Genomic DNA, 23,374 nt, shown 5'->3' with positions numbered 1-23,374 from the left:
GGAATAAAGGAAAGAAGGAATGATTTGAGTTCTCCCAATGTTCTGGGTTGTTAAGTAGAAGTAGAATAGGTTTGGAGTCTTCCAAATGAGGGTAAGAGTCATAGTTTTTCTGTGTGTGTCTTCAGGCCTCTGGATTTCCACAATGAAGAAAAGGGAGGTAACCCAGAGAAAGGAGGTGCATTAGTTTCTAACGTCCATTGTAACAAATGACCACAAACTTAGTGGTTCATAGAAAACCCACAAACCCAACAGATTTATTACATTATAATTCTGGAGATTTGAGGTCAAAGATGGGTTTTACTAGGCTAAAATCAAGGTGTTGGCAGGACTGTGTTCCATCTGGAGGTTCCAGGAGAGAATCTCTTTCCTTGTCTCTTCTAGCATCTAATAGCCACCCACATCGCTTGGCTCATGATCTTGTCTTCCATTGTCAAACTCACAGGTGTAGCCTCTTTAAGTATCATTCTGACTCTTCTGCCTCCCTCTTTTGTCTTTTTAAGGACCTTTGTGACTTCATTGGGCCATCTGGATTATACAGAATAATCTCTCCATCTCAAGGTCCTTATATTAATCACATTTGCCATGTAGAGTAACATACCCACAGGTGCCAGTGATTATGACATGAAGGTCTGTGGGAAGTCACTGTCCTAATTACCAGCCACCATGCCGCCAGTGGGTTCCCTTATCAGATTTGTCCAACATTGATGGGAAGCACCTCCATTCCTTTCCAGGACAACACAGTCAGTGTAAAAAATAGGCCCCTCTCCCCACCCAGGAAGCTTCCAGTCCTGTGAGAACAGTGGTTGCTTATCTTCTTGGAAGGAATCTAGTTATTTCTGGAGGTCTTGCCATTATGGGGCAGTGGACTTGTCTGGACTCTCCTTAGCACTCCGTTGCTTTTGTACGACAGAGCCAACTTCACCCCAGCCTGGGTGAGCATTCACATACATGGATAGGCACTTGGCTGGGTCGTTCCTCCAACAGTAACCTTGAACTCAGTGCTGAATGCCACATATCAGATAGTGGTGGCGAGAAATGCTATTTTTTTTTTAAAGATTTATTTATTTATTTATATAAGCACTGGGTACAGTCAGAAGCGTGAGGATGAGAGAAATCACCAAAGCCAGAGCGGAGAGCAGAACAGGCAGACTGACGAAATACACTGCTGAGGGGAGCAGAGGGCACTGCAGGAGAGGTCTGCGCACCATGTGGGACCCTCACCTGGCGGCCAGGAATTGAACTGGCACTGCAGAGGCTGCAGGAAGCTTCGCAACCCAGCGCTCAACCGCTGCGCCACCTGGGAGGCCCGAGAAATGCTATTTAAGAAGACCCACTGCTCTGAGAGATGGGTGATCCCACCACACCTTCAGACTGTAAGCTAAGCCAGACTACACCATTTTGGCCCCAAGATATGTGCTTGATTCTGCTGCTGTGAGACTACACGAGACGTCCATGAGAAAAATCATCACAGAAATAATTGTATCTACTCTCACAATCTTGTTGAGAGTGTTCATTGCATATCAGCATACATTTCTCAAGAGCAACCTAGAAAAATATTTCCCCAGCCTGAAAAACAGTGTTATTTATAGTTTTTTCCTACGAACTGGTTTGTTTCCATCAAATGGACCCAACATGGATTCAAATGGCTCTTGGGGCTGATCATTTCTCTCTGCTTTCACACACTAAGGTTGCACAAGCTGAGAGCCCAGTGTGTCACCCAGCTTCAGCAAAGCTTTAGGGCATCACAGCCTGCATTATATGCATCAACTTACTTTCCTACCTTGCCCCCTACTCTCCCTTTTATCCATTTCCTTCATCTGTTTGACACACTAATTCTTATTCTTAGAGTGTATGGAAGCCCAGAATAAGGAACAATGAAAACTCGTACTTCCTGAGACTTTGTTCTCTTTTTTGTGAGACGTGTAACTATGATACAGCTCTTTGTTCCAGAAACAAGCAAATGAAAAAATTAAAAAGCATGTAAGGAAACATGCTCAACACCAATGTTCAAATCCTGACAATCAGCAGAATGGAGTTCAGTGCAACTGTAAAGACTGGGGTTACATTGATAATACGGACACTAGCCTCTGAAGCTCTGCATACTGCGCACACCAGGATCATAAATGTCAACATTCTAAATGGCTTGCTTGCTTTTAGCAGATTCAGTGGCACGGAAATCCAGTTCTTTGCTAAGGGATGTTTAGTTTTTATTGTATCTTTACTCATGGTCAAAAGACATCAGCAAATTTGCTAAAGTGATTGAAGATATTCCTCCTAAGCCATTCCTGAAGTTTTATGCCTTGGCCTTCATGTTTTATATAGGAGCTTGTCTTCTTGGAAAGAAAAAACAGAAAAGTGCTTTACAGTATGGAAGGTTTTAATAGTTGTAGAAAGCCAAGATTAAAAAAATAGTGATAGCAGAACATCCAGTAAAATCTCTTCACACCCAGTGAACTCATCTCTGAATGCAGTCAAACCACAGCATCGCCAATGCTGAGAAACTCTCTAACCCTTCTAGATGGTGAGGCAGAACCTTCCCTCATTAATTTCAATGCCTATAAAGCCAGAGCATGGATGTATTCAACACTAGTTGAATGAATGACAAATGCCTCTCCTTCTCAGAAGGACTAGAGTTTACTCCAACCCCAGCAGACCATGACAGGGACACTGTGCTGCCACTTGGCCAGCATGGGTGTACTGAATAGCTGGCACTGAGACACAGTCAAACCATGGATGAGATGTGGCCATTCTTAAACCCCATGGCAGAATTTTTATTTCCATTACTTTTCCCCTTGTCAAAGACAACCCCCGACAATGACATCCACATGTGCATCCACTCTCATGGATATACTTAGGTTTACATGTGATTCCCAGTTTGCTAATTCAATCTCCATCCACCTCCCCGCCAATCAAGAAACTACATTAGATGCAGATGAACAAAGGTGCCATTATTATGGGAACAATCTTGAATCCATGGCCCGTTATTGAAAAAGTAAATCATCCATCATGTAGGCATTTCAGGTATTATTAGTAGCACATGACTTATGAGGAATCTCGCATTGATGGACAAAATAACAATAGTTCACTGTGACACCAAGACTGAGGGTGCCTTTCCTCTCTGAGGCTCACCGTGTCCCAATGCAATCATTTCTATGAGTTCCACCCTCCATGAAGCATCGCCAGAACCGTAAAGATCATCCTTACTAATGAGCAGAGCTCATCTAGGGATATCATTGTCAACTGGGTGTTCCTCCACATTCACCGTTGGGACCTCAAGGAAGAAGACTCAAGCACAGCAAACTTACCACGCCTCCACCAGCCGAATGCACCAGCACAGACATCCCTTCTCGGAGATTGGCGACTTCAAAGAGCATCATGTAGGCTGTGACGAAGTTCATGGGAAATGCAGCAGCCTCGGAGAAGCTCATGTCATCTGGGATCTTGTAGACAAACTCCATGGGTGTGCAAACCACCTCTGCCCACGCGTTGTAATTGACAAATGCCATAACACGGTCCCCAATCTGGTCACAGAGAAGCATGGGGTTAGTGGAGGTTTCTTAATCTTTTTTTGAGGAATTTCTCAAAGGCTCTTAAGATTCTGATGTAAACTCTTTGATTGCTTCCCCAACAAACTCCCCCAGACCTTCAAATATGCACCCCCTCACCTGCCTTCCAATTTCAAGACATTTGTGGATGCTCTGAACTCCATCTATGAAACTTCTCAGGGGCTATGGAAGCCAAGTCCTCTACCCCTCTCCTTGAGCATAAATATACTATGTCCATCACATAAAATAACATATCCCATAAAATGCACATGATTTCACTGACTCAACCTCTCATCTAATCTCTGTTTTATTGCTGAAGAAAACTGAGCTATGACAGGTTAAAGGGGCAGAGTTAGAAGGAAAATCTAGTCTTATCAATTTTCTGCAATTCCATACAGATTCCCTGCCTGGCTAGTCACTGTGGCATTGGCATCAAAGGTGATGAATTATCAGTAGCAATGGACATGAACCATGGCGCATCAGAAGTGCAGGAATCTAAGTGCAGGAGACTGCACAAAAGCAGCCCAGCTTAGAGGGAAGGACAGCCTGCCTGGGGGTGAGGAACAACAGCTAACATTTACTATTAGACACGTATACTATGGCAGGCATGTCCTAAGGGTACCACGTGTTTTAACTCATCAAATCTTAATGAAAACTGTATGATGGCATGGCTGAATACTGTGTTCTTTTCATCAGTAGTTGAAACACAGCCAGACACATTGTAAAAGAACAACCTTCCCTTTAGGTGGTTATGATGGTTGCTAAGTTTTTTTAATAGCAACTAGTAAATACTAGTAAATACTAGTAAGTGAGCAAATACTAATATTAATAGTTGGCATGAGCTGCCAAGGGATAGTTCAACGGAACCATTCTGCTACTTGATATGTTAGTTTCTTGAACTATGACTTTGAAATACAATACTCAAACTGCTGTGGTCATAATGAATTATCAGTAAATGAATGTCTTTCATCTATGTGTGTTGCTATGTATTCTTAGAATTGATTCTATTATTTTATTTCCTTTGTAGTTTATCTGTTCACTTCTACTCCTCTCCAACAACAAAAGCCTCTTATGATATGGATTCTGTAAAAGCCCCATGTCCCTGATGAACAATCATAGATTCTACAGACATTTAAGTGGAGGCAAAGAGATTAAAGCACATGCCCAAGTTATCTAGCTAAAGAGTAGCTGGGCCAGGATTTGAATCTAGGTAGACTGACTCCAGATACAAATAATTAATTCATTACACTCGCGATAAGTGCTACTAAGAGGCCATAAATTATATCAGGTTGTACAGCCGGGGAACCTACCAAGCTTGGGAATATCAGCTCAACTCTTTAAATCTGTTCCCATGGTTCTAAAAGGGGTATAATATTAGGAAAGGGTCCTCATGAAGACTGGATTAAACAGCACACTATGCATACTCAGAAAAGTGCACATAACATGAAGAAAGAGCAATCAAGGTTAATGCCTAATAGAACAGCTTTGTTCCTGGCCTCATGGAATTCAGTTTTATGATCAAAGTTGAATGTAGACCCACTCTGTTTCACAAGGCAGAAGTAGCTGTCCAAAGGAGACACACACAGAAATAAGAGGAGGTCCTACTGCTTGGGAGTGTCTCAAATCCCTACAAGGGTTGAAGACCAAATGCTGGATGTCTGGAGCATCATCTTCAATGCAGTGATTTAGACAGATGATAACTGAGGTCTAACACAGAATCATGAAAACCCAAAGATATAGACCCAGGACTACAAAGTCACCCAGGACCACAGAGTCACCCCCAGTGTCAGCAGGGTATGATAAAGACTGTCAGTCACCTTGTTGGCAATGATCACAGCCCCAGCAGGGCTAATGCATCAAGTCTCTCCTTCAACCTTGTCCCTTTTACATTTCATCATCAAAATGACAAAAGTAGCTAAGCCGTGGCATCAGCCCCAACCCAAAGTCCAAAAGCAGACAACTTTTCCCCCCAAATATCCAATTCACCTCATTATCTGAGCCTGCCCAGGAAAAGAAAGGATTAGGGTCAAAATAAGGGGGGGGGGTTTGCAATCATATGGGGAATATAACCAAAATGAAAGTGCATATTTTGTGCAAAAATGAAAAATGATGTAAGAATTATATAAAATAAAATATTACAAAATAAAAATAAAATAAAATAAAAAATATGCAGGCAGGAATGATGTATATTATATATATAATATATATATTCCAAGGCTAAATGAGTTACTGTAATGGGCATTGATCTTAACTCTGAGCTTCTGGCTATCAGCAAATTACATATTTCTCATTGAATGACAAAACAAACTTTATTTTACCTACGTTAATAAAATTTCTTGATATTAAAAAAAAAGAAATTAGTCCTGAGCCCAATTATATCTCTACTGCTATGCCACTGGCAACAGCTTTTCAAACTTCTCTTGCAATTGATCAAACCAAGACTGCTACTCCACATTTTGTTGCATAGAATTCCATTTCTAAAAATGACTGAAAATCTTAAATCAAAATTATAGAAGGAATACTAGCATTGGTTTTCTCCCAAATCACACTCTGATTGGAAACCTGTGGGCAGTGTCTTTTATTTGTTTGAAAAGCAGAAAGCCCCTGGGGGGTTGGGTTGTGAAAGGAGGCTTTGGTCATAAGCAAGCCAAGGCTAACTAGCAGAAAGATCATAACTATGGGAAAATATGTATTAAATGTGGTAAGTCCTCTCTCTAAACCAAGGCCAGCAACATGCCTGTGTCTACTGTTCAATCCTAAAATAATGGGTTACATATCCAGTGCTCAGGATTAATGGAGTCAGCCCAGTGATCTTTGCCTGTGGGGTCATATGGAGGAATAAAAAACAGATAATATTTCTCATAAGTGTCACCTTCAGGGGGAGATCATGCAGTCTCTAGTAATATTGCTTACCTGCCTGGGGACAGGAAATACAAAGTCGAATGAAAGAAAAAAAAAGTTCATTTGCTTCTTTCTCAATATTTTTCTGCTGTATTATCTGGAAACCACTGACAAAAATGACTGACAAGTGGGATGAGTTTTCCAGACATAGCTCATAATGAATTTGGAGCACTTATATTTTCAGAGTATATGGAGACTTGGAGGAATGCAGACTGAGCAGCAGGCTCAAGCTCAATTCCAAGGACATTTGGACACGGCATTTTACCCGTAGGAGTTTTCCTGCCTACCTTTGGTATGGCAGCATTTGCAGGTTGGGGGACAGGGGTGAAGATCGTGGAATTGTAAGAAGAGGAAAATCGTTCTAGTGACTTGAACTAGGTACAACCTAGTTCTCACAGAACAAACTACCTTTCTCACAGCAAACTGCTAAACCTCGTTTCTAAAAGAATAATACCAATCTTCAACACACAAAGCTGTGGCAAGACTGAAAAGACAGATAATTTGCCCATATTTCTGGATAGAATGGGTTCTCAGATGTCAATTCATTCATTCATTCCTCCCTGGAGAAGCACTTCCTCATAACCATGAGCTCTTTTTCCTGGTTTCCATCAGTTTTTCCAACTCCAAACTACAGCAGTTTTTATACAATTGATGTGGCCAGTTTTTCCATTTTTATAGACCAGATTCTATTTGATTTATAGTATCATGGTAGGAAGGATCCTATATCTTTGTACTAATTAAAAACTTCATGAGGGAGAATTCTGAACACATACAAAAGTAATTAGAATAATACAGTAACTCCTTTGTGCCCATTGCTGTTCTCCCAAAGCTGTCACCACCAACACGGGACCAATTCTGTCCCATTGTCAGGTGCCTCTACCCTTGGGCTTTAAAATCTTCATCCAAACTGTCACTTCCATAATATCAGAAAGATAGACTTACAAACTATCAGTTAAATGCATCAATTCATTAGGTATTTAAAGGAACCAAGTTCTTAAGTGCAGAGGCTATTTCTCCCCAACTTTTGTGTTTTATAATGGCTTTCTGAGTCTGAGATGATGGGAAAATGGAAACCAGGGGTCAGGCAGAGGGTATGCACACTTAGCGAATGTGAGACCAGATATTCTATGAATAGCTGAATTGAGGGGATGGCAAGATTTCCTCTGGCCACTTCACCAGTCTGTTGCCAAGAGCAACCAAGGTGGTACGTGAGAAAGGCACAGGTTTTTGGAAAGTCCTTCCTGTCTTTAGTATGGCAGCATTTGTTTATTTATGAACTTTGCTAATAAAACCAAATGATATAAGACAGCGGTAATATTACATATCATAGGTCATTTCAAACATTTTTGCATCATCTTTTATAGATTCCAGATAAATATTACTCTTTTACTCAGAAGTCAGAACATTACCTCGTATCCTTTCACGCTGTCCCCCAGAGCTTCAACAATCCCAGAACACTCAAAGCCCGGCACCAGGGGCGTCTTGGGTGGGTTGTCGATATTCCCTTGTCGCACCATCAAGTCAATGAAGTTTAGGCCACTGTGAACGGCAAGGGATTGAGAAATTCAAAGTGAGGTTCAAAAGGAAGCACTGCCTAACTTTTCTTCCCTCCCTCCATCCCTCTCTCCTTCCTTAATGGCAAAGGGCACCTAATCATAACACTAAGCCAGATATCACGAACAGAGCCAAATCCATTGATCTCTATAACAAGCAATGCTCTCCTGGCAGCTAAAGTTGCAGTTGCAGAGCTGACCCTCTGCCTTTAAAAAGACCAACTGAGGGCCTCCCCGGTGGCTCAGTGGTTGAGCACTGGTTGCGTAGCTGCCTGCAGCCTCTGCAGCACCAGTTCGATCCCCAGCTGCCGGGTGAGGGTCCCACATGGCGCGCAGACCTCTCCTGCTGCCCCCCTCAGCAGTGTACTTCGTCAGTCTGCCTGTTCTGCTTTCCTCTATGACTCTGGTGAACTCTCTCGCTCTCCCGCGCTTCTGACTGTACCCAGTGCTTGTATAAATAAATAAATAAATTTAAAAAACAAAAAACATTTAAAAAAAAAAGACCAACTGACAAACATGGTCATTAGCCATTCTAGCACTTAATTGATGAGAAACACACTAGGAAGAATAAGAAGACACATAGAAGCAGCTGACACAATAGCCAGCAGCTAGTCTATGAGAAAGAGAGAAAGAAAAGGAAGACAGCAAGTTTCAAAGGTCTCACACCACTGTTATACCTCCAATCATCACTCAAACTTACACCAGTGCTGGTGGGAATGTGGGCTGGTCTAACCCCTATGGAAAACAGCATGGTGGTTTCTCAAAATATTAAACATAGACCCAGCAATTTCACTCCCAGAGAATACAAAAACTCTAATTTGAAGGGATATATGCATTCCTATGCTCATGGCAGCACTGTTTACAATAGCTAAGTTAAGAAAACAACATAAATGTCTAAGGATAGATGAGTGGATTAGGAAGATGTGGTATATATACACCACATATACCACACATACCACATACCATACATACACACACACACATATATAATACACATGTGTGTGTATTACACAATGAATACTACTCAGTTATAAAAACAAATGAGCTCTTATCATTTGTGATAACATGGATGGAACTGGAGAGGCTAATGCTCAGTGAAGTAAGTCAGGAGAAAGGCAAACACCGTATGGTTTCATCTATAGGGGTAACGTAGAGGAAAAATAACTAAGGGTCAGACAAAAGCAAACCTGTAACAAACCCTTGACACCTGACGGCAAAACTGGGGCAACCAGAAGGGAAGGGGCCCAGTAAAGATGGTGGAGTACACTGGGGGGCCTGGGTCACTCTGTGGTCCTGGGTCTGTATTTTGGGGTTTTCATGAGGATGCCCAAGAGAGGATGCCTATGTTAGACCTCAATTACCCTCTGTCCACACCACTGCATTGAATATGATGCTCCCAACATGCATGAGGGATCATGTAGAGTCGAGCATGGTGGAAGACTGTTGGGGTATTGGTGGTGGGCATAGTGTGAAAACATGCAGTTGTACAGGTTTGAACCCATAACCACCAGAGCAGAAACAATGATATAAACCAACTTTACCTCAATAAACATTACTGGGCGAAAAAAAAACCCAAACTTATACCAGCACTGTGCCATAAGCAGCACTATCATGGTGACTGAGCCACCAGGCTCCTGCTGGTCTGGGCATCACACTCAGAGAACCCCTGCTGTCATCTTTCTAGCTATTTCGAGTCCTTTTTGTAATGAGGCAAGGTAAAAATTAATAGACGATGATTAAATAGATAAGAAAATAAAAAGCTCTCTTATTGTCCTCTAGGGCAGTTGAATTTTTGGATCCTAATCCAAAGGATTATTTTACCTTGTTAAGTGTGCCCTTATTAAATTAGGTTCTGCATTTCAATTTGTGAGACTCTTTCCCGGATCCTAATCCTTTCATCCAGCAGAAAAAAAATATTTGGCTTTCCCTCTGTATTTGGACTCTCAGAAAATGCAGTTATCATACCACTGACTTTGATGTCCAAATCACAGATAAAAATATTGGAAGGTTGGCATGTCGCTGGTCACCAAGGGTGTTACGATGAAAGCTGTCATGGAGGGGATTTAACATGCAAGACCAGGTGACATACTTTAAGTTTCTTCAAATCACGAGTTCCTATGAGGCCATGAAATAGCTCCAAGACACTTCAAATACATGTGTAACGAGCACTCACGCCATGTCCTCACAAGTATCACACCAAGACCATGAGGCTTCATTCTTTTTTTTTTTAATAATTTAGCTTTTTTTTTTTTAAAAAAAAGGATTTATTATTTTATTTATACAAGCACTGAGTACAGTTAGAAGCGGGGGAGGGTGAGAGAATTCACCAGAGCCAGAGCAGGGAACAGAACAGGCACACTGACAAAATACACTGCTGAGGGGAGCAGCAGGGTGCAGGAGAGTTCTGCGCGCCATGTGGGACCCTCACCCGGTGGCCGGGGATCGAACCGGCGCTGCAGAGGCTGCGGGCAGCTTCACAGCCCAGCGCTCAACCACTGCGCCACCGGGGAGGCCCGAGGCTTCATTCTTCATGGACAGGAGAGGTGACCCTCTCCCACCTCCCCACAGCAAGGACTGTTGACCTCACAGGGGTACAGTCTGATTGAGCCTCTAGTATAGTCGTTTTCCAGAGACATGTCAGAGTCATCATGGTGTTTTTTTCTTCTTTTTTATGTCGTTGTTTCTCCTAAACACACACTGCGGCCCCAGCTCCAGTCTCTGGCCCAGGCTAACATACTCATGTCCCACTGGGATTGAGAAAAACTGCACCAGCAGCCTCAGGGTTGGCACTCTCCCACAAAGAATGTTGAAGAAGAGATGGATCTTTCTGAGAAGGGCTTTCCCACATGGCTAGCAGGTATCTAGGCACCCCCATCCTAATTTCTCCGATGATGGGGCCTGGGGAGAAAAGGAATTATTGCGGCTAATAACTGTGATGAAAACACTGATGGAGTGCTTCCAAGGCACCAGACATCATGCTAAGTGCCGTGTAGGTGTGCTGTCTTTTCATTGCCACATCGGCCCTGACAATGCTTGACATCAGCAATATCTCCGCATTACAGAGAACAGAACTGAGACCCCCCCCAAAGTATACAAAGCCAGTGTGTGCGAGGCTGCCGTATGACTCAGGAGACAAGCACTTGACCATGCACGCTGCTCTGCTTTCGAGAAAGTGTGACTTGGCTTCCCCAGTTAGAGAGAGGACATCTCGCCTTGCCAGTCACACTGAGCATTCACCACCACCAGCACCAGGCGGCACACAAAGAAGGTGTCCTAGGTCAGGGCCCCAGGGAAGCAGACTCTGAGAGTAAGACTGACATCATGTAAAGAGCCCTCTGGGAACCGACATCTACATGGATGGGAGGGATGCAGGGATCTGTCAGGGGGAAGTACAATGCTGACATTGTGGTGAAAGGTCTCAACTCATCCATGGACAGTTCCAGAGCTGTGATGATCCCTCAGGTCATCAAGAATTGAGGCCATGGGACTAGACCTTTGTACCCTTGCATCAACTAGTCATCCGCTGTGAGCTGCCCCTAGACAGAGACTTGGGCAAGGAGAATTCCTTCAGCTCAGGGTGGTTCCATTTTAGTGAATTTTTCTGGGAAGATGAAGAGAATCCAATTACAAAATCTTTTGAACCAATCATAGGTATGGTGGGTTTAATAGCTCCCCATTAGCTGACTGAGCTAAGCATAGCATAGATAAATGAAAAGCGATTCTTTCTCATCGTAGACAAGGGAACTTTTTCTAAAAAAAGAAAGTCTGTACGTTGATGAATAGTCTATATAAAGAAGCAAGGGTATCCCCATTGAGAGGATGGTACTTGATTGTGCAGTGTTAAAGCCTCATCAGACTGTTAGGGCCAAGAACCTGCCCTACCAAGTAACGATGTGCATGAACAGTAGATGAAACTTTCTCGGGCTGGGGGAGGTGTCAGTCAAGAGCTCATCCAAAGGAAAGAGTGAGTTGGAGAAGACAAGGTTGGAAGAAGTCTGTGATGAACAAAGGGAAGGCTGGATTCTGACTGTTCTCTTTGCCACCACTGGCTTGCCCTTACGTTCCCTGGGCTGGCATCCAGGACAGAATAGTGACAAATGGGTACAGGACTACAGATATGGGTCTGAGAGAAAAACAGACTCAAGCACCCATCCCAGCTGTCTCTTCTTGTGAGTTGTGAGTATTTATGCATACAAGAACTGGGGTACAGGCCAGAGGTGCAGAGGGTGAGAGGATTCACCAGAGACAGAGTGGGGAACAGAAAAGGCAGATGGACTGAAATACACTGCCAAGGGGAGCAGTGGGAGAGACAGGAGAGGTCTGCTGCACCATGTGGGTAGCTCCCTGTCCGGGGATCAAACTCATGCCTGCAGTAGCTGCAGACAGCTTCATAGTGCTGCATCTTAACCCCTTGCACCACCAGAGAGGCCTGAGTTGCATGATCTTTTGTAAGTTCCTTCACTTCTTTGATCCTTTCTTTATCTATCAAGTGGTCAGTATCACAGAAATGCCTAGAAGCCACCTACTATATAGTGCCTGTAGGGCACAGAAAGTATTCAATAAAGATCATTATGATGATACGGATGATAAATAATAATTCAAGACAAAATGTATTCCTAGCCAAACAGCAGGCACATAAAGTACAGAAGGGGGCATATGCTGCCTGGTAACCAGACCCCACCTCGAATGGAGTGGAAATGAGGACTACATTGGTGCTTTCAGCACATGGTTGGAGGAGCAGCACAGGGTGGTGGGACAGGGTCAGGATCCACAAGAAAACTGTGTTTCTGAGTCTCATGCATCAGCCTCTAGGAAGTCCTGGCAACTACCAGGGAGATCCTGAAGGGTGTGGGATGGGCAGCCTGATATCTACAAGGAAGGGAGAGTCATGAACACACTGTTTTAATGTGGTGCCATTCCCCCCCACACATACACACACACAACTGTTTGAAATATGTATGTTTTAACACATCTCAATGCTACCAAGGTGTCATGGACATACAACACTGCACAATATGATGGTGCGTGTATGTATTGCATGATGATCACCACAGTAAGTTTAGTTTAGTTAAATGCTGTTTTAACATCCAGGCTGGGGGGACCCTGGGATCCCTATGTAGACAAGCACTGCAGGGATGGTTGTGCAAGGGCTGGGGGAATTGCAAGCATCTGGCGCAGCACAGCTGGTTCTTTCCAAGAGCCCTGGCCTCCAGCATTCCACAGAGCCCATGTCAAGAAGGAGAAAATTACAGAGCATCTTGAGAAGTCAGAGACCCACATTTCCCAGGTGAGGGAAAGGAGTTATTGGAGAGTTTAAAGGTGAATTTCTGGTTTCAAGAGAACAGATTGTGTTAAATAGTTCCTTTGGAATCCAAGAAGTTCTCACTAAAAGGCCTCCATGCTGGGGAGAGTTAGGCTCCTCAAGGGCAGGTCTGGGATGAGGAAGGGGATTATGTGGCCACACTGGCTTGGAATGGTCACTGTTTGTATTAGGAAAGTCAGCCACAAGTGACATGGCAATTTCTTTTTTTTTTTAAAGATTTATTTATTTATTTATACAAGCACTGGGTACAGTCAGAAGCATGGGAGGGTGAGAGGATTCACCAGAGCCAGAGTGGGGAACAGAACAGACAGAGTGATGAAATACACCGCTGAGGGGAGCAGCAGGCGGCAGGAGAGGTCTGCGTGCCATGTGGGACTCTCACTGGCAGCCAGGGATTGAAGCGGCGCTGCAGAGGCTGCGGGCAGCTTCACAGCCCAGCGCTCAACTGCTGCACCACCAGGGGAGGCCCTGACATGGCAATTTCTGCAGAAATGTGTGTCTAACATTTTGGGGAAAGTCAGTAATACACTCACTCACCCCCCAAACACTCAATGACTGCCTGTGTGAGCTAAACTCCAGTCTTGTCATTCATCAGCTAAGTGATAATAGTTTCTGGAATTTCCAAGATTACCAAAGAGATGTAAAAGACAATGGGCCTTGAAGTTGAAAATACTCTATATGTCCTTTAATATGATTTAATAGCTCTGTGCTGAGAAATATAAGGTTTTGGGACTGGGAATGGAGCTGCCTTCTCTAGTCCCCACTTTGGGTCTTCATTTTTTTTCTGGGTGGAGACAAGAGTCTCCTATCCCCAAGATGGCTACCATTTTGAACAGCCTATGTGTTTCTTAGCCCCACTGTGTGGTAACTGTCCTCCATCTACACATCTACAGCCCCTCTGCAACACACACACACACACACACACACACATCATAAGTTCCTGATGGGCTGTAATCATGATACCCCATTTTTCTAGGTCAGAGTAGGAGGCATGAGACACAAATATGGCCAATTACAGCAACTCATTCCATCTGGCCTGACAAAGAGTGCAAGGAATCCAGATGCTGGCATGTGATTTGCGAAGAGCTAATTAGATTCATTTCTTGATTGCTGAACTTGTACAAGGCAGTCACCTAGAGCAAAAGGCTGTCATCTTTCCTCATCTCAAGAAGGAAGGTCACCAGAGTAGGCACACCTGAATCGAACTCATGAGGACAGAGAATGTAAAAGATGGATAGGAAGGGAAAATCTAGATGTTCAGGGACAAATTCCTCATGAAGGCCAGCATGGCTGAAATAAAGAAAAGAGAAACCACAACAGAAGTGAGTGGTCTTCCTTTTAAAGATCTCCATTTGGTGCAGTTTCTGGCACACAGTAAGAACACGATACATTTTGGTTTCATTTCTTTTGTTAAGGAATTCATCTGAAACTTTTTGTATATGGCACATTCTACGTGGGCTGTGGGCTACCATTGATGTTAGGGTCTTGTATCCTTTGGGGGACTCATGTAGAGTCTGAATAGAGGCACTATTCAGAAAACTTTATCAAGTATGGAGGGACTTTCTAATGTCCCATCTTTTGCATCCCCTCCCTATCTTTAATATATGTTAATATATTAAATATATATTATTTATTATATATTATACATATTATATATTAACATATATATAAACATATATCTTTAATATATGTTAATATATGTATGATACGGACTTCTTTCATTGAACAAATAATAAATGTACCAACATCTTGGCTGGATACTTCCAGTCAAGGTTGTGTATGTAAGTTGCTAAAATGATCAGATTCAGGATTAGAATTCAGGCCTGTTTCACTTCAAACATTAACTATTTCATAACCAAGAAGCATCCTTTTTCCCATTCACTGTTAGTTCAAGAAAAGAGTTACTGTCATTCCTCTCACCAAAGATAATTACCCTCACTGGGCTCTAGAGACCTCTGCTATTTAAAGAATTCAGGAATAAGGGACCCAGTATCTTCACTTGCTAAGGGGTTCCTGTTTGGGAAAGCACTAGTTATCATGTCAGTGACCCCAGAATAATCCAGGGGACAAGCCTTGGCTGAAGGGTCATGGGTGATGAAGGTGATTGAGGGCAGAGGCTCATGGTATGCTGTCATCAAGAAAATATCACATTCACAGATAAAACAGCCCCTTCACTGGAGCCTCTATTTTTGTCTCCTGAGCCTTCAAACATTACATTTATTCATTTTAATACCATGGCTCCAACTGATTTTCTGTGTGAGATCACACACAGAGGAATCAAACTAATTTGAAATTACATGCCTGCTGCCCTTTCCTAGGAGGAGACTCTTCTTGCTTCTAATTAAGCTTTTCCTTTTATGACGGATGCCAAGATGCCAGAAAAGATCCCTATTAAGAATGAAAAGTGCTGGGAACTTGGGGTCAGGGGGCACTCTTTGCCCATGTCTGGATGAACTCAGTTGTCAGTGCTGAATGTTGGTGGTGGGCCCAAAGGTCGTGGGGTTTGGGTTCCTTTGATGGAGGGTAAAGCAAATTCCAGGGACTGGATTGTCTGTGCAGACTTCAATGACAGAGAATCCCCTGTGCCAACCTAGGGGTGGGTAGGCAGAGGGCTGGTGTGAGAAAGCAAGAGATCAACCCAAATTCATCCCCAGTCCTGGGTATAGGATTCAAAATCCAGACCTGCTGCCAGTATAGTTTAGTGGGGAAACAGCAAGACTAGTCACCGGAGAATAAAAATAAGTCTCATTTCTGTCTGTTACAGCCCAAGTGGCTTAGGAAGAAAAATAACCTTTATTAAAGAGTGCCCCTACTATACAGAAAGGACTTTTACAGACTCTTATAACCAACCACCAAGAGCGATTATTGCCAAGGAGGGGAGATAGGCAAGTGGAGTGTGCCATTTGCTTAGGATCACACAGACATGGTGAGACAGGGTTAAGGTCTGGACTCAGATCTCAGATAAGTTGCAACTACTTGCTACTTCCATTTCATCTCTGAGTCCCATTTTACTTTCTTAGAAAGTAGAGTGGATAACTTCATGGGCTTGTGAAGATCAGATGGAGGAGGGTCAAATGGATGAGATAATAGGCTGCAAGTGAAGGGCCGGGTGAGCACAAGATTCAGTTATCGCTCCATCTGCCTGTCCTGAGTCATAACCGTTGGCTTCTATACCTATAAAATTACCTATAAAATTAAGCCATACTGGCCTCCCCAGTGGCACAGTGGGTTGAGCTCCGTGCTGTGAGCTGCCGTCCGCAGCTTCTGCAGTGTGGGTTCAATCCCAGCCAGGGAGCTACCCACATGGAGCGCCAGACCTCTCCTGTTGTGCCTGTTGCTCCCCTCAGCAGTGTATTTCTGTCGTCTGCCTGTTCTGTTCCCCACTCTGTCTCTGGTGAATCCTCTCAACCCCCGCATCTCTGGCCTGTACCCCAGCTCTTGTATAAAAATAAATCTTTAAAAAAAATTAAGCCATACTTATAAAATTAAGATCAGACAGCTATTCATGGCTACCCACCCTATGTCAGATGTTCTGTAAGAGTCTATCCATCCCCTTGCTATGAATTAGAACAGTGGTTCAGAACTTCCTTTCTTCCTTGAATTGCTGGGGAGACAAGAATCCCATTCAGTTATTGAATGAAGAGCAGATATAGTCACCATGACCGGTGCTCACCAGGATCACAAATGGAGAAATGCAGACTTTAATGAATAAGGAAGATCCTTGAGATGGTGACTCCATTTTGTCACCACCAATTGGGGCTCAATGTGACTCTGCTCTGAAGCATCCTTTCCTGTCAAATACTAATATCTCCATGCAGCACAGCACAATTCAGAACGTGTTCTTCCAAGCTCCTGGCCAGAGTGACTCCTGGCTTAGATTTTAGCCATCTTCCAAGAAATTTCACAGTTTTGCAAACATCCATGTCACTTGACCTCATGCACTGCATGGCCATATTTCATTAGACTAACCTTATCAGTGACAGTTTAATGCCCTGTTTTGGGGGACACCAAGCGCTCAAGCAGCCAATGACACAATATCTTGATGAAGGCAAAGGGATGGAGGAAGGACTTGAGTGTGTTGAGGGGAGCCAAGGAGTTATGATGGTGTTCAATCAGGGTGCATACTGTGGGCCAACCGTCACAGCAGTTTGATCCTAGATGGAGCCCCCAAAGATGGATCCTCTACACTTCAGAAATGGAGGTAAAGTGGATAAGGTGAAGAAATACAATGGCCATTTGTAGGGAAAAGGAACCAGATGTTATTGTGTTATTTTGAGTCTTCAAATCAATCAGTCAAATGTATTCCTGGTTCTTCTCTGTATTTCCCCAATCTTGAGAGTCTTGTCTCACTGTCTGTCTGTCTCTCAGTGCACTGGTCTCTTTTGCGCTCACTCACGCACTCGCTCGCTCTCTTGATCTCTCTTTGTGTCTCTCATGTGCACACATGCATAGCTTCTGTCACTGCGCCTGTCTCATCCCCTGACTTCCAAATGTAGAGTCCAGGAACAATGCAGACTGGGATTTGCACACTGCTCTTCTACTTAGCAGTTTGAGATCTTAACAGGTCTGATTGCTGGTTTCCCTATCTTTAAAATGGAGATGATAATACTGACTGTGTGGACTTGGTATTAGGATGAAATGAAACAAAGAACAGAGAATAGGCAGCTTAGCTTCTTGCTCACAACAAGTGCTCAATAAAGGTTCCTTCCCTCATGATATATTAGAATCCCACCCATCTGCCTTCTAGTGTGGCCTGCCCTCGGCCCACATTCAGATCAGCCATTTCTCATCCAACTGGTCCCACTCCAGCAATTTCACGTGGCCTCTCATTGTAAATCAGTCTGGGAAAATAAGTGTCCCCAATGCATTAGTGCCTCTCTACCTCAAGCCAATTTGAGCCACAAAGCAGACAAGGCCTGTTAATGGTCACTTAAATACATTCCTGCAGTCCAACCGAGAGACCCTTGGCCTTAAACCCTACTGGGTCCTGGCAGGAGGAGCTCCACTATGGAAAAACTGCTGGCAGCAAAGGCTCAGACCTATTGGCGACGGGCACTGCGCACTCTGGTTTGCCCAGGACACTTCCAATTTGTCCTGCTATCCCAAGTAATTATGAGTAGTGCCCTTTTCACTCTCAAACAAGTTCCCATTTTGAATGATAAACTATACATAGTATCTATGGAAACTGAAAATAACAATCTGAATAAGAACCACCCTAATTTACTAACCACTTTCTATGTGCCAGGCAGCATCAAAAAGGTCTGGGTGCACTGATCTAACATAAACTCCATCACTGCACTGTGAAAGAAGGTGGTATGAGTATCTCCACTTCATACACCAGGAAACTGAAGTTTAGTGTGAAAAGCAGGTTCAAGGTCAGCCGGGTGAAGGGCACTGTTTGGGCTTTGTGCATCTCTTCCATGAGGAGCTGTCCTCAGTTAAACAAAGGCCACTTCTTATTCCCTGTCCCCACTCAGCAAGCAGCCCACAACAGAATGACCACAGGGGAGGAGGGCACAAAAGCTGCCCCCCTTTGCTTCAAGGTCAGATGGCCTCTGTGGCATAAGACCTGTTGGATTCAGTTGAGACCAAATCTTGCTCCTTCCCTTTCCTTATCCCACTTCCCTAGCACCTTTGCGCTTGAAAGCACCCTCAGTTAAGTATTTATTTTTTTTAAGATTTATTTTATTTATACAAGCACTTGTTATAGGCAGAAGCACAGGAGGGTAAGAAAATTCACCAGAGCCAGCGCGGGGAACAGAACAGGAAAAATGATGAAACACACTGCTGAGGGGAGTAGCGGGCAGCAGGAGAAGTCTATGTTCCATGTGGGACCCTCACCAGTTGGCCGGGGATCCAACCACGCTGCAGAGGCTGCGGGCAGCTTCGCAGCCAGGCGCTCAACTGCTGCGCCACCGGGGAGGCCAGTTAAGTATTTAAAGAAGCATGCCTACCTGACTCAGGCACAGCCTGTGGGGACCAGCCCTAAGACATCCAATTAGCAAGTGGCAGAGCTGGGACTCACATCTAACGAGATCTCCCTCTTCATCACGAAGCAGATGTGACATGATACTGTTATGCTATATACTTGATTAAAATGATGATCTCTACATGATCAGGTGACCCAGAAATATATGTCCTATCAGCATCAGGGGACAACAGTGAAGGCAGCCATAACTACTACTATAGAGTGCCAACAGTGGAGCAGTGTGTCTTGCATCTGATCTCAACAACATCATAACATTATCTTTTATGCCCATTTTGCATTTGAGGCACAGAAAACTTGGTTTTCTGTGAAAGGTGACTTGAAAGGTGACCTGAAATGTGACTTTCAGGTCCATTTTTCTCCAAAGGACACATGCTCTTCCCACTTGGCCTCTGAAACCATGAATACTTGAAATGAGTTCTTCATCAAAGCTGATGTTCCTGTAACTATTCAGGCAGAAAGCTCTGCTATGCCTCCCACTTCCCTGCATGACTGTTTTTGAGCTGCATTTGACTATCATGTCTTCATTTGGGGAAAAGTCAAATTACTCTGGAAAGAGCCAGATATTTTCCCTTAAACCAGACATAAAAAGATAGAAGGAGCCACATTCATTGATGTAAGGAAAGAAAGTAGGCTTATATGCCAAAGGTCAGAAAGGTGAATCACATTTCTGGTGCCTTTCCCATGGAGGGAGACAACATAGAATAAAAGAAAAACAACAGAATTTTAAGGAGATAATGACCAGCCTTCAAATCCTAGCTCTCTCTGTGCGATGATTTTGACAAATTACTTACCATCCCCCAGCCTCAACTTGCTTTACCATAATACCTATCTCATTGGATCCTAAATGAAGAAGTTAAAGGAGATAAAACCAGATTTCCCCTGCTGCTTCTCTTCCATTGCCATAAAATCGATAGAGGAACCAACCCCAACCCTCCTTTCAGATCTGATTATTACTAGCTTAGATGCTCTTCACTTTATTCCCCAGCAAAGTGCCTATATTATTGGATGGTAAAAGGTTTCCATTAAAAATAAAGAACAGCTAAAAGGGGGGCCTTCCTCCAAGAGACCATCAACTAATTCATAAAAATAAGAATGAGTCATTCTGGCGCCAAGCTTAAACTTCTCATCAACGAGCATCTTGGGCCAGCCAATCCCACACTAAAGAGGAAGGAGGAAGGGGCCATGGGCAACCATCACAAACCTATTCCAACAACCCTTCTCCACTGGGACCCCATGCACTCTTCATTTGCAAGGCTGCATTCCATGCTCCCCAAGCCTGACTGGCTTGTTGAGCAACCGGCAGGGAGTAGGGAGTCTGCAGTGAGTTAGGCCAACGAGCTTGTGCACACGTGTGTGTGTGTGTGTGTGTGTGTGTGTGTGTACAGCTCCAATAATGAACAGACTAGTGTATCTGGCTTTGTAAATCAATTTCCTGGCCTTCGTCTTGACATTTATTATTTCAAAATGCTTCAGTTTTCATCAGCATTGATGCAAGTAGCACAAGACTAAGAACCCAGAGCTATTTGCACTGCAGGTGATGCTCCTTTCATTAAAAAGTAGCTTCAACATTTTCACTTTCTGAATATATATTCTTGACAGAGTTTTCGAGCAACCCAATCCTCAATTTGGGTGGAGATTTACAAATTTTATATATGGGTGTGTGTGTATATATATGTATATATATATGTATGTGTGTATATATATGTATATATATACACACACACACACATATACACACACACTATTTTGGATTGGTAGGTAAGGAAGGAAAATTATTAATTAAATACCTGGTTTTAAATTTACTAGGCAGACATTCTTTTACCAGTAAGTAAAGAAAGATAATGTCTCAACGCTCTCCCTCCACACATCTTTTGTCAGCTCATTCATTCAGCAATAACTTATTTAGGATACTATGCTGGGCACTGAGGATTTACCTATGAAAAGGGCAGACATAAGCTCTGTCTTCTGGGATCAGTCCCTTTGCTTCAGCAAAAGTTAACAGAATAGAACAGTATAGTTCCCGTTTGCAAAAGCCCCTTCCCTTACCCTTAGTTCCCTGGAGAGAGGCCCCAAGAGCCGTGGTGGGAGGCAAACATGACCAGCTACTTATATGAAGAGCCAGCCAGAGGTCAGCGCCTGCTTCTTTGCCAGGTGCCTTTCAGTCTGGCAGGAAAATCAGCGCCTGCTCTCACCATAGCTGCTGGCCTTTGTGTTTGTCTTGCTCAGACCCTGGGTTTGGGTCTCACCTATGAAGTGGGATGCTGGCTGCTGCTTTCGGAAACAGTGTCTGTTGGAGGCTCACAAAACCAGAGCTGGGAAGAGACAGGTCCATCTCTGTGTGCTGACAGCTAGTTCCCCTTAGGAGCCGCCCACACAGCTGGATAGCGAACCCAGGGTATAATAAGGCTCAGGAGGGGAAGCCACTTGTCCCAGAACCATAGGTGATCATACAGTGACAATGCACAGAATGGCTTACACCCTCCTGGGAGGGATCCTAGAGGTGTGGGACAGGGAATTTCCCCCAGGAGACATGGGAATTATTCAATAGAAGGGGTACTCAGATTGGGGTACTCCTTCTGAGATGGGCAATGTCAGAGAAGACAGATCAGTTTTTTGTCTTGTTTTGTTTTCCCTCTTCAAGAAACACAGAGAAGGTTAATGGGGAAGAGTTTGGGGCAGCAGCTTGGCCTCACCCCTCCCAGGACTGAGATGGCTGATACCTAGTGGTCTGCTTCCCTGTTCCTTTCCCCATACCAGACCCCTGGGAGCCTGGAGTTGGGACCATTTGCTGGTCCTGTGCCATGTCCGCAGCCCCAACAGGACAACAGCATAGAGGTTCAAAAGATTGAACCTGTTCAAAAGATTGAAACATCAAATCCTGGCCACACCACTTAGTGGCAGCAGAGTGATCTTGGACACATCACACACACTCTCAGCGCCCTAGTTTCCCCACCTGTAACGGGGAGACAATGACCAGATCGAACTCACCGAGTCCCCGAAAGTATTCACTAAAATCGCACACAAAAACTCTCAAAACGACCACCGGCACGCAGAAAGTCGGCGGTTATTGTTATTATTTTTAACGACGTTACTCTCAAACCTGCTATCCTGGTGGCCGAGCTGTCCTGCGGACAGAGTTGCAGAAGCGCAGCCCTCCAGACCCCAGCGCTGGGCGCCACCACCAGCTCTGCCCTCCCAAGAGCGCACAGTCTCCTCCGATCACCCCCAGATCCGGCTGGGGGAGGGAAGCCACCCAGGGCAAGCTCCTCAGCTCAGCCGGACGCAGGCAGCCGGGGAGGGGGGGGGGGGGTTCTGAGCCCGGGGTGTGGGCTCCACCCGGGGCAGCGTCCCCACAGAGGCTCCCCCACTTATCTCCGTGAATTTGGGGCGCGCAAAGGAGAGAAAGCCAGAAAGGCGCGGATACTCCACCAGGCTTTGACGCGGATCTTGAGTTCGCCGTCCTGTGGCTCGGGCATGGCCTTCCTGGAGACCCGCAGCTTGTTGAGCCCCCCAAAGCCGGCCAGCACCACGGTGCGCATCTCCTGGGCGTCCCCGAGGCGGTGAGAGCCGCCGCAGCCCTCGGCCGGCTCCTTGCACGCCTCCTTCTCGATCATTTGCTCGGTCTCCTCTGCCTTCTCCGCGCCTTCCTTGGCCATGGCGCACGGGGGCGCGGGGCGCACCGGCTGCGGCTGCTGCGGCGCTGGGGGTTCGGGGCTCGTCTCCCGCGGGTTCCTCCTGTTGAATGTTGGATGCTCGGCTGTGCAATGGCTGCAGCCTCTGAGAGCGAAGCCGCGGTCCACAGCCTCCGCCGTAATCCTCCCAAGAGCCGCGCCCCACGCCCGCGCCTCTCTCCTGGCTCCACACCGCTCTTCCCTGCCAAGCAGAACTCCAGCTCCTGAGGTGGCCTCAAATCAGGCTCTGGATCGCCGCCCCAGGGCCCAGACTTGCCCGAGAGTCGTGAATAATCCACGCAGCAAGGCCGCCTTGTCCTTCGCTGTGGACTCAGTATTTGGTTATATACGGCGCGGGCTGGGCGCCTTGAAATGGACAGAGACGAATGTCT

General features: G+C 44.8%; 1 protein-coding gene across 1 annotated transcript in view; it reads right to left on the bottom strand.

The window, feature by feature from the left end:
- VAT1L (vesicle amine transport 1 like) overlaps positions 1–22,967 on the bottom strand; it is a gene marked incomplete at both ends in the record, with an annotated part of 126,587 nt that extends 103,620 nt beyond the window's left edge. Inside the window, 3 exons of the mRNA XM_084257904.1 lie at positions 3,306–3,521; positions 7,856–7,985; positions 22,741–22,967. Coding sequence (XP_084114030.1) covers positions 3,306–3,521; positions 7,856–7,985; positions 22,741–22,967 — 573 coding nt within the window. The remainder of the gene's footprint in view (positions 1–3,305; positions 3,522–7,855; positions 7,986–22,740) is intronic.
- Between the last annotated feature and the right edge of the window lie 407 nt (positions 22,968–23,374).

The sequence above is a fragment of the Talpa europaea genome, assembly GCF_964194135.1.
Source record: "Talpa europaea genome assembly, chromosome: 16".
NCBI classification, from domain to species: Eukaryota; Metazoa; Chordata; class Mammalia; order Eulipotyphla; family Talpidae; genus Talpa; species Talpa europaea.
The sequence above is the reverse complement of the archived record's forward strand: the minus strand, read 5'-3'. Positions and strand labels throughout refer to the sequence as shown.